The sequence below is a fragment of the Rhinolophus hipposideros genome (assembly GCF_964194185.1).
Source record: "Rhinolophus hipposideros genome assembly, chromosome: 1".
Classification (NCBI taxonomy): domain Eukaryota; kingdom Metazoa; phylum Chordata; class Mammalia; order Chiroptera; family Rhinolophidae; genus Rhinolophus; species Rhinolophus hipposideros.
The window spans coordinates 30,569,274-30,581,624 of NC_138047.1; the positions used below are offsets into that span (position 1 = coordinate 30,569,274).

General features: G+C 35.7%; 1 protein-coding gene across 7 annotated transcripts in view; it reads left to right on the forward strand.

Annotated features, from left to right (window-relative positions):
* The window catches only part of FRYL (FRY like transcription coactivator), a 241,985-nt gene that overhangs the window by 130,361 nt on the left and 99,273 nt on the right, over window positions 1–12,351 (forward strand). For 5 of the 7 annotated variants that reach the window (XM_081049753.1, XM_081049752.1, XM_081049754.1 and 2 more), the window contains 2 exons: window positions 4,412–4,510; window positions 5,555–5,656. In XM_081049753.1, coding sequence (XP_080905879.1) covers window positions 4,412–4,510; window positions 5,555–5,656 — 201 coding nt within the window. Of the gene's footprint in view, window positions 1–4,411; window positions 4,511–5,554; window positions 5,657–11,844; window positions 11,890–12,351 lie in introns of all 7 variants that reach the window. The other 2 variants (XM_081049755.1, XM_081049749.1) reach the window with 1 other exon arrangement.

Below are 12,351 nucleotides of genomic sequence, written 5' to 3' on the forward strand. Positions count from 1 at the left end.
TATGAAGGTAGTGTCGGAAGAAGAGTTTGTGTAGAATTGGCTTTATGTCTTTCTTTGGAGTTGGTGAGAATACCAATAAAGCCACCTGGACTGGAATTTTCCTTGTGGGAAGCTTTTTAACTACCAAATAATTTCCTTCGAAAGACATAGGTTTGCTCAGACTATTTCTCCTTGAGTGAGCTTTCACATCTTTCTAAGGAGTTTGTTCATTTCATCCAAATTATCTAATTTATCAGTTAGTCCTTATATTCCCTTATTTTCTTCAAATGCCTTCAAATATTTGGACCACTTGCATTCCAAATATTGGTTATTTGTGACTTTTTTTCTTTCTTGCTGATCTTTCTGGCTAGAGGTTTATTTTATTGATCTTCCCAAAGAACTAGCTTTTGATTTTATTGATGTTCTCTATTTTTCAGTTTCTATTTCATTGATTTCTGCTTGGATTTTTATTATTTTCTTTCTACTACTTATACTTTGGTTTTAATTTACTTTTTTTTTTTAATTCTTAGTTTCTTAAGGTGGAAGCTGTGGTCATTGAGAACTTTCCTCTTTTCTAATATAAGCATTTAATGCTATATATTTCCCTCTAAGTAGTTCTATAGTGGCAGCTCACAAATTCTGATATCTTGTGTTTTTGTTTTCATAAACCTCAAAATACTTTCTAACGCCCCTTGTGAAATCCATGGATTATTTAGAAGCATGTTATTTACTTTCTAAAATTTAGGGGATTTTCCAGAGATCTTTAGGTTATTCACTTTTAATTTGTGGTCAGAGAACATACTTTGTATGGCTTGAATCCCATTAAATGTATTGACATTTGTATTTGGGCCAGAATATCATTTGTCTTGATGAATGGTTCCATGTGCACTTGAAAAGACTGTATATACTGCTGTCTTCGGATAAGCATGTTCTATAAACATCAATTAGGTCAAATTGGTTGACAGTATTATTCAAATATTTGATAACCTTTCTGGTTTCCTATCTACTTGTTCTATCAGTTATTGAGAGAGGAATATTGAAATCGCTGACTGTAACTAACTGTAGGTTTGTTTATTTCTCTTTGCAGTTCTATCAGTTTTTACTTTGTATATGTATAAGCTCTACTGTGAGGCACATAAATGTTTAGGATTGTTATATCCTCCTGAATTGACGCCTTCATCATTTCAAAATAACCCTCCTTATCCCTGGTAATATTCTTGACTCTGAAATCTACTTTGTCTGACACTAATAGATTCACTTCAGCTTTCTTTTGAGTGTGTAAGGATAGCATATCTTTTTTCCAGTCTTTCACTTTTACCCTACTTTTATTTTTATGCTTAAAGTATATTTTTTTGCAGGCAGGGAATGGTTGGGTCTTGCTTTTTTTTAGCTAGTCTGACAATCTCTGCCTTTTAATTGGAGATTACATACATTTAATACGATTATTGATACAGTTATGTTAAATCTCTTATCTTCTGGTTATGTTTTTTATTTCCCTGTCTGTCCCTTATTCTCTTTTTCTTCCTTTTTTCTGCTTTCTTTTGATTGATTGAATATTTCTGTGGTTTTCTTCTGTCACCTTACTCGTTGGCTTACTCGTTGCAGCTCATTGGTTTGTCATATTAGTCTTATACATCTTTAGCTTACACTGCCTACCTCAAGCAATATTATACCATTTGTGTGTAGTATAAGAAGCTACACACAAGTATAAGAATATGTGTGTAGTAGAAGTAGTAGGTATACAACAGTGTACTTACATATTCTTTCCTGAAAACTATCAAGGCAGTAAGCTGGGACCATTGAAGAACTCACCTTGTTTATTTTTCGTTCCTTAGGTGTTATTTCTTTTGTTGATTGATATATAGTGTTTGGTATATCATTTTATATATTTTGTTCATGTTTTGGTTGTTTCAGATATAAGGTACCAATCCCCTTTACACTATCTTAGCTAGAAATGGAAGTTAGTAACATTTCTTTTATTCATATTTTATTCTATTTAAAAGAATTTTTTTTAAATTTTTTAATTAGTTTTTTTTTAATTGGGGGATATTGGGAACTGTGTGTTTCTATAGGACCCATCAGCTCCAAGTCGTTGTCCTTCAGTCTGGTTGTAGAGGGCACAGCTCAGCTCCAAGTCCGGTTGCCATTTTCAATCTTTAGTTGCAGGGAGCACAGCCCACCATCCCATGTGGGAATTGAACCGGCAATCTTGTTGTTGAGAGCTCGTGCTCTAACCACCTGAGCTATCCTGCCGCCCCTCCGCGAGCTCAGCTTGCCAGCTTATTGTCTTCAATCTAGTTGTGGAGGGTGCAGCTCAGTGGCCTATGTGGGAGTCAAACCTGCAACCCTGTTGTTCAGAGCTCGCACTCTAACGAACTGAGCCATCTGGCTGCCCCTCTATTTAAAATTTTTTGAAATGAAGGAATTTATTTTCATGTTGAATCAATTTGAACTGCTTTGCCTTTCATTTTTAATGTTGAATTAATTAATTGACTTGTGATCTGTGTGTTCGTATGAATTGATTTGTGATATTTAGGTCCTATCTTTAGGACATGTTTAAAAAAGATCAACATGCAGGAAAAGTTAAGAATTTAAAATATTAATGACAAGGTAATTGACATGATTTTTTTTACCTGTTTTGAATATTTACTTAGAAATATTTGAAAAATTTAAAAACTGGGTACAAACGAAAGTCATGAATTATAGCTTTGCAAGTAGTTTATTTGAGTGAGCCCACCATCCCCAACCCCCACCCCAGTTTTTAGCCATGTGAATTAGGTTTATTTTATCAAAAAGAAAAGACTGTAATTTATAATACCATATCAGCTTTAGTCTATTATTATTAGTAGATGTACTTCGATTTCTTTTCCTAGAAATGGTTTCTATTACTGCTTATCCATGCCAAATGGTCATTTCTGCTTCCCCCTTGTCTGAAAATGTTTTGCCAGATGTTTAACTGGGATTAGGTTATTCTTTTTAAAGTAATTCATCAAAAGGAACCAGTTGATGAAAGGAAGAAAGACACTTGACAATGGTCCATTATTACTGTGTTGCCTAATCCTTCTTTTATGCTGTATTTGCTTTTGTGGTTTATTAGTTTGCTAGGGCAGCCCTTACAAAGTACCGTCAATTACGTGTCTTAAATAACAAAAATTTAATTGTCTCACAGAGAATCTGTTCCATGCCTCTTCCCTAACTTCTGTTGGATAACTGACAATCTTTGCTATTTCTTGGTTTCTAGAAGCATCACCGCAATCTCTGCCTTTATGTTTACATGTGTTCTTCTTGTGTATGTGTCTGTGTCCAAATTTCCCCCTTCTAAGGACACCAGTCATGTTAGGCTAGCCCCTCCCCTCAATGTGACCCCATTCTAAAATAACAAAGTATATCTACAACGTCCTATATCTAGATAAGACCACATAATGAGGTATATGGGAGTAGGACTTCAACAAAAGCACTTTTTGGGGGATGGGGGCACAAAGTTCAGCCTGTAATACCTGCCTCTGCAGGTAGAGCCACTTCTGCCTAGAACATTCTTGCCTGTCTAATGACTTCTCTCCCCTCTTTGCCTGGTTGGACTCTACTTATTCATTCAGTATATGTATTGCGGCCCTGTGTGTTAGGACCTCTTCTATGCACAGGGAATAAATGATCAAGGTGAGAAAAACTCCCTGCTCCTCTAGAGTTTATTTCTACTGAGGAAAACACAGTGAACTAGTATGTAAAATAATGTAATATGCAGATGGTGGTAAGTACAGTGGAGAAACATAAAGCAGCGTCAAGGGGTAATTGCTGAAGGGGTACGGGCGTTGAAATTTTAAATAGAGTGATTAGGAAAGACCATTAAAGCGATGGTGACAACTGAGCAAAAACTGAAGGAATGAGGGAGAAAGACACGGCTATAACTTGGGGAAGAGCTTCTTAGGCAGAGGGAGCAAGTGCAGGTGTTCTGAAGCAAGAACATACATAATGTGTTTGTGGAACAGCCAAGAAGCTTGCTATTGTGGCTGGATCCCAGAGCTGGGGGGCAGAATAGTGGGGGACAAGACCAGAAAGGATAATGGGGAGCCTTTGCAACATTTCAGGTAGGAGACAGTGGATTCAGCTTAGATGTTGCTTCCTTGTAAAGTTTTCCCATAGGGTCCCTTTCTGAGTGCTCTAAAAGGATAGAGAATTTCCCCTTACAGCTTCTGTTACACCACCTGTTCCCTTGCCTGTATTCTCTGCTTGTTCTCTCAGGGCAGGACCAAGTTTATCTAATTTACTTAACATTTGGTCATTTGGCACATTTATAGTACTATATTTCAATAAGAGCCTCAGTGAATTATTAACTAATTTGAAACATTACAGAAAATTCTTGTAATCCTTGTATAGTTTAATCTAACATTTGTAACCGTTTTTTTTTTCCTTTTTATATTATCGTTTTACCTAGGCTGTTAAAAATGAAGTGAATGTTCCCTGTTTGAAAAATTTTGTGGAGATGCTTTACCAGACTACTTTTGAACTGAGCTCCAGAAAGAAGCATTCATTGGTATTGAGAAACATTTCAAACCTTTACATATTTAATTAGGAGTTTTAGTAATTGATTTATGAATTCAGAGGAGAGTTAAGAGACTTCTAAAAATTGAAATTATAAAATATCCGAAGTGTAATATATAAGGACAAATTTTATATGTTTTCTCCTGCTCTTTTAAAAACTTTCTATTCTTGATTTTACTAGCTTTGTATTTGATAGGTTTTTCAGACTTCATTGTAGGTATTTGCCTGGCTTGATAGGTGCTTTGAATTATGTATTATAATATGGGGAAGGTTGAATGTACTCTTATATTAAACCACAAATTCCTTTATTTTACATTATAATAAATTGCATTCTTAAGTATCAGATTATTTAGGTACCATTGTCTGACTAATGCATCTTTTCTATTCAGAGATTTAATGCACTTTTTTCCACATTACCGCCCATTTCATGTAACTTTGAGGGATTTCTCTCTAAATTTTTACACAGCTTGGAGAGTTCGGAGATTTGGACAAATACTTGACCACTTAAGATATAATAATAATATTAATAATAATTATTATTTTTATTGTTACTATTATTGATGGTGCCAGGCACTGAGCTAAGTGCTTTGCATTTTTTGTCTTAACCTTAGGCCTCACAGCGTTATAGGATTTGTATGATTATTATTCTTCACTTTACATTTTAGGAAATTGAGGCTTAGAGCTCTGAAGTCAGACACCTGGCACATAGAAAGCTGAAACTTTAATGCCAGTCTGTCCTCTGATGTCCCAGGACCTATGTTCATAACTACTGTACTGGTTGAGGGAGTAATGGCTCTAGGGAAAAATAATAGCAAGTTCTAACTCGGAGGATATGATAGATCAAAGAATTGTTCTTATAGAAAATTTGCCCTTTCACGTTCTTTGTTAGTCTGTGAGATCGTATTTCTTATTACAAATGGGAAAACTGCATAAGAGTTTTTTAGTTTCCTTGTTTATGAGAATCAGTGGAATACAATTTACAAGTCTAGTGCCTTTTCGTGAAAGTTGTTAATTCTCTTTTTTCTCTCTTCTACAGGCTCTCTATCCACTAATTACCTGCCTTTTATGTGTCAGTCAGAAACAGTTTTTTTTAAATAACTGGCATATTTTCCTACAGAACTGTTTGTCACATTTAAAGGTAAGATGTAACCTCATTTCTGACCTGTAAATACTGACTGTAATGTATACACTTATGCATATACATTGAATAGTACCTAATAAAACTTGCATTACTATTGGTACATTTGAATAGTAATATTTTACCACATTCTTTTTCTTATACATACTTCATTCCTTGTAGAGGGAATCATGTTTAGACACGAATAAACCTCTGATTGGAAACTTGGTTTGTCTTAATGAATTCAAAATTGCACACTTAATGATTGTTGTTTTTATTATCTTACATCTAGCACTGTTTGTCATTAAGTCCTTTAGGAATTGCAGAGTATTAATTCATCTTATAAAACTCTCCAGATACTTATTTTGTGTTTTGTTTTGAAAAAATTCAGTAATGTTAGCTCAAGTATGAATAATGTGAAAAAGCCTCGACAATAAGATATTCCTAAAAGCATGTTTAATGTAAGTATGCCCAGTTAAATCTAAATGTGTGGTACTGGATCCACATGGACATAAAAGCTCCTGAAATGGTTCTAACCTGAATCAAGGGACAGTTGTTACTAACATTATGTGGCACATCCATGTCTGGTCTTACTATTGAAACCAACACTGTGGGATAGAAGCATCATTATCTTCCCAGAATGCTCTGCTAGAAGGAGCTGAGAGGGTCTCCTTCTCTTCTGTGGATAGGATAGGAGCACAGTTAATCACTGACACAGAATACAGGAATATTCCACATCTGCATGTCACGTGAATGCTTGATTTCAGTACTGTTTTTCTACGTAGATGAATATATTTGAATATTTGCTTACAAGTTATAACAAACAGGTAGACATGACCTTTCATTTCCTTTTGTTCCTCTAAGTTAAGGTTAAGACTGAAAACCCTATACTTTGAAGACAATGAAAGCAAGGCACAGAGAGATTAAATGACGTGTCTCTGGCCCTGCAGCTCATTGTGGCATTGTGAGAAATGGCACCGGCTCTTCTTTTCGCACTTCAGGAATGATCCAGTGGGCAGCATTACCCTACATGTCTTTTCATTATTTTATGTGAATCATTTTCAAATATGTCTTGATTTCTTACTAAGGTATACAAAATATAAAAGTCTTTGAGAAACATTTTTAGCCATTTTTCTCCTAGATATATATTGATATTATTAATGTTTAGGTGAGAATTGATATACTCTTTTTGCTTTATATATGAAAATTCCCAGGGCCAAATCAAGCTGATAAACTCTTTATGATGCACAACCAGAAAATGAGTTTTTATTTACTTAATTACGTTATATACTCTTTTTTGTCCTTTTTTTAATGATTCATACAGATAGAGGTACGAAAAGAGAATTCATAATTGTCTGGGTACTATGATTCTTCATACTTTTTAAACAATTTTATTTTTAAATTACAATTTGCATGCAATATTATATTAGTTTCAGGTATGAAACATGATGATTAGACATTCATATAACTTATGAAGTCTTCACCCTGATAAACCTAATACCCATCTGACACCATACATAGTTATTACCATATCAGTGATTATATTTCTTATCTTTACTTTACATTCCCATGACTATTTTGTAACTGCCAATTTGTACATCTTAATCCATTCCCCCTTTTCACTCACCTCGACCCAGCCTCCCATCTGGCAACCATCAAAATGTTCTCTGTATATATGAGTTTGTTTCTGTTTTATTTATTCATTTATTTTGTTTTTTAGATCTCATATGTAGTGAAATCATATGGCATTTGTCTTTCTCTGTATAACATTTCACATAGCATAATACCCTCTAGGTCCATCCATGTTGTTGCAGATGGCAAGATTTCACTTTTTTATAGCTGAGTAATGTTCCATGCTATGTGTATGTACCACTTCTTCTTTACCCATTCATCTATTGATTGACACTTAGGTTGTTTCATATCTTGGCTATTGAAAAGAATGTGGCAATGAACATACGGGTGCATATGTCTTTTTGAATTAGTGTTTTGGATTTCTTTGGATAAATACCCAGAAGTGGGATTACTGGATCTTTCTTTGTCGCTTGTTATTGCCTTTGTTTTAAAGTCTATTTTATCTGGTATAAGTATTGCTAACCCAGTTTTTGGTTGTTTGTTTGTCTCCATTTTCATGAAATATCTTTTTCCATCCCTTTACTTTTAGTCTGTGTGTGTCTTTGGATCTGAAGTGAATCTCTTGTAGGCAGTGTATGCAAGGGTCTTATTTTCTTATCCATTCAGCCACCCTATGTCTTTTGTTTGGAGCATTAAATCCATTTACATGGAAAGTAATTGCTGATAGACATGTAGCTATTGCCATTTTAGTATTCTTTTTTTTTTTCTTATTATTAAAGAAGTCCCTCTAAGATTCCTTGTAATACTGGTTTGGTGGTGATGACCTTCTTTAGCTTTTTCTTACCTGGGAAGCTCTTTACCTATCCTTTGATTCTAAATGATAGCTTTGTTCTATGAAAATGATAGAGTAATATCGGTTGTAGGTCTCTATTTTTCATCACTTTGAACATTTTGTGCCAATCCCTTCTGGCCTGCAAAATTTCTGTTGAGAAATCAGTGGACAGAGTTATGGGAGCTCCCTTATAGGTAACTAACTGCTTTTCTTTTGCAGCTTTTAAGATTCTCTCTTTAACCTTTACTGTTTTAATTATGATGTATCTTGGTGTGGGCCTCTTTGGGTCCATGTTGTTTGGGACTCTCTGTGCTTCCTGAGCTTATATGTTTATTTCCTTCACCAGGTTAGGGAAGTTTTCCGTCATTATCTCTTCAAATAGTTTTTCAATTCCTTGGCGCTCTCTCATCTTCTCCTAGTACTCCTATGATGCATATGTTGGTACACTTGATGTTATCTCAGAGGCTTCTTAAACTGTCTTCATTCCTTTGGATTCTTTTTTCTTTTTGCTGTTCTGATTGGGTGTTTTCTGCTACCTTGTCTTCCAAATTGCTAATTTGATCCTCTGTTTCCTTTAATCTACTGTTGATTCCCTCTAATGAATTCTTCATTTCATTTATTGTATTCTTTATTCTGACTGGTTCTTTTTTATATTTTCTATCTCCATTTTTATGTTTCCTATCTCTTTGTGAAGTTCTCCCTGAGATCACTGAGCATTTTTTTTAACCAGTATTTGGAACTCTGTATCTGGTTGATTGCTTGTCTCCATTTTGTTTAGTTCTTTTTCTGGAGCTTTGTTCTGTTCTTTATTTGGGTTGTTTCTTTGTTTCTTCATTTGGGCTCCCTCCCTGTGTTTGTTTCTATGTATTAGGTAGGACTTCCAGTGTTAGTAGAGTGGCCTGATGTGGTAGGTGTCCTGTGGGGCCCAGAGGTGCAGTGTCCCCGGTCACCTGAGCCAGGTTCCAGGTGTATCCCTTGTGTGGGTTATATGTGCCCGCCTGTTGAGTTTTGATTGCTGTTGGCACATCAGTGGTTGGGATTGCCCCTGAGGATGCGTGGTTGTGAGGACTAACTGTAACTACAGTGTAGGATCTGTTGTGCAGAGGCTAACCCTACAGAGCAGGATCTACTTTAGCTCGGCTCTGGTGCCTGTTCAGTGTGTCATTTGGATGTATCATGTTTGGAGGTGTGTGGGTGGTGCTCCTGTGTGGTCTAAAGCTGACCATCAGGTGTATTGATTCTGGGGCCTCTTGGGAGGTGCTCAGGTGCGGGACAAGGTGAGTTGCTGTCTGTCCCTGCCTGAGGCCCTTGGTATGAGCTACAAAGTGATCTGCATATGGTTGCTTTTTATGCTGGGCTTAAAGGTGCTGGGAGAGGCTAAGATGCGACCTGAGGCTGGCTGCTACTAGTGCTGGGCTTGGGGCTTGTTAGCAAGCGGTATGGCCAGACACTACCTGTTCGGTGTTTGTGAACCTTATAGAGGTTTTAGGAAAGTTCGTAGCCAAACTGCGTGGAAAAGACACTGGAAGTGACTTGAGTGGGCCCTCAAGTTGGGTGGGGCAGAGTCTCAGGGAATCACCAGAGCAGGGCAAATGTGTTAGCCAGGTTGACAGAGACTCACATATGGCACCCATGTGGGCCTGCAGTCTGTGTGGGAGGAGGGCTCAACAAAGGAACGGTGGCTTCTGCCAACACTTCTGTCAGAAAGCTGCCCCTCCAGCCCTCACTCTGAAGCCAGACAGTTCAGTTCCTCTCCATATGGTGACTTTAGAGCTGCTGCCCCAACACTGGAGTTCAGAGCGAGTGAGTCCGTCAGTGAGTGAGTCTGTGCGTGAGCCCTTTAAGATGAATGCCTGGGACTCCAGCAGACCTCCATCTTAGTCAGCCAAAATCCCCGCTGGTTTTCACAGCCAGAAGTTATGGAGACTTCTCTTCTCATCATTGGAACCCTGGGCTGGGAACCTGGTGTGGGGATGGGACCCCTTATTCTTCAGTGGCGACCTCCACAGCTAAAATGTCCTTCCTGATTTTTAACTGCTTCACATGAGTGTGGGACCAGTCTATTCTGCCTCTCTGCTTCTCCTACCAGTCTGGAGGTGGCATCTTCTGTATATTCTTAGTATATATTCAGTGTATAGTATATATATATTATTCTTAGTATATATTCACCTATACTTTAGGTGATTCTCAATGATGGTTGTTCTGTAATTTTGATGTGCTCATGGGAGGAGGTGAGCATAGCGTTTACCTACTCCACTGTTTTGACGGGAAGCTCAATTCTTCATTATTTTAATAAAATATTATAAGACATGCAATTAACTGTTCCTGGAAGGTTGCTTTGTTTATGACAATTCATACTTTTCTTTTGCTTGTTGGAATTTTTTTATATATCTACGTTTCCACCTAACATATTTGCAATTCTTTCGCAGTACCTTAACTTTTTTTTTTTTTTTAATCTTAAGGCTTTCATTTAAAATGCTGTATTTTCTTTGAACCCTTACCTCCTATTAAATATTTCTGGCATATTGTCCATTTTCATAATGGCTGTGTCAATCTGCCAGGCTGAAGGAGATAAGAGCCACTTATCTATTAGCATGACTATTTGGAATATGGTTGGCCATTAACCCTTAACTTACATTAAGGCTCTATTCAGCAGAAATTTTGTGAATTAGTTCCTGTTTATTAGGTTTTAGATACGGTGGCTACGCTGCATAGTTAAGGTAAAGAACTGAGCGTCAGAGAAAAGCTATATTAGTTATCTGTGGAGACAAGTAAAACTTATTTGTTTTATATGTATAGGAAATATGGGTCCAAGATAACGGCCTTACCTAAATTGATTTTGTTTTGAGATTCAGGTAATCTCTTAATTTCAAAAACAATCTATAACAGTTTTCCATTTATTAGATCTGCTACTTCTTAAAATTAATTTTTATTAATATTTACTATATGCTGGATCCCCTAAATAATGTCATTTAATCCTTACTGTATCTGAGTCTGAAAGATGATAAATAATTAAGCCATGTTTAGGGAGCCAAAATATGATAAAGATTTGCATCTAAATCCATCCCGTTCCATAACTTTTGCACTTTCTAGTCCGCTGTAGTACCTTTTAATGTACTATATAAGGAATGGTACTATACTGAATCTTTGAAGTCAATAGTTTAGTTATAATTCTGGGATATTAAAAAGGCATTATTTTCTAGAGTCATAAGAAAAAATATATTTTTAAGGTATACCAAAATATTGTGCAATTTAAAAAATATTATACCAGTTTTTGAAGTTGGTGACCATAAAAAATGGGTTTTAGTTCTGTAGGTCCATAAACAGCATGAGAGAACATCAGTGTATTTTCACTGAAAATGTTAAATCTGTTATTTTTGTTCCAAACAGAATTTGGTAGTTTCTCATTCCCCTGTATTTATATCAACAGGTCATTATGTGAAAAATGATTTTAAAGTTTCTGAAGAATAATTAAGAGAGGAATAATAAGAGTACATACCATATAAAAATAATTTGGAGATTGTAACTTGTTTCAATCTCAAATACAGTGCTTTGAGAGGAAAAATTAGATAGTTAAAATCTTAAGTATTTATTCTCAGTTTGAGTTTTATAGATGTACCTTATGATACCCAAATTGTGGGATTCTTATTTTATTTTAGTGTTTCTGGCCACTGTCTTGGAAATTTCAAATTTCTTCTAAATAGAGACCTTGGTGAGGTGCTGTCTTGTTTTGTGCTTATTTTCATCTAACATGCATGTGCTGCATCTCATGTTTATGTTTGCTGTTTCACATTGCTTTATTTAGATGCCATCTAACAACAGTATCAGAAAACAAATAGAAACACTCCAGGTGAGTTGTGTCGATGTTACAAAGTAAAATATTGCTTAATCTCCTATAAGTGTGGCTTTTTTGTTTCTTTACTCATTATTGCATTGCATGTCTAATGTATTTATTCAAGCCTCCTTCTCGTATTGTAAGAGAAGAGTAACACCCAGTAAGAACATTCTACAGGTTTAATATAAACGTGGCTCCAGTAAGAAGAATTTAAGAGAGAGAATGTTGTTGATTCTTAATCAAGATAGAATGAATGTTGATTCTTCATCAAAATCCTCAATTTTATAATAGTCTGTTTAGCAGACAATAATTAAAAGCCATGTATTGAGTTAATTAAAAAAACCCCCAAAATTTGTCTGTTTAATTTACATTAGCTGTTATAAATGAAACTTTAAAATTTTTACAAAGGAATTTAAGGAGGCAGTAGCTTAGGTTTTGAATATGATTTTGATGCAACACTTTTTAAACTTTTATTGC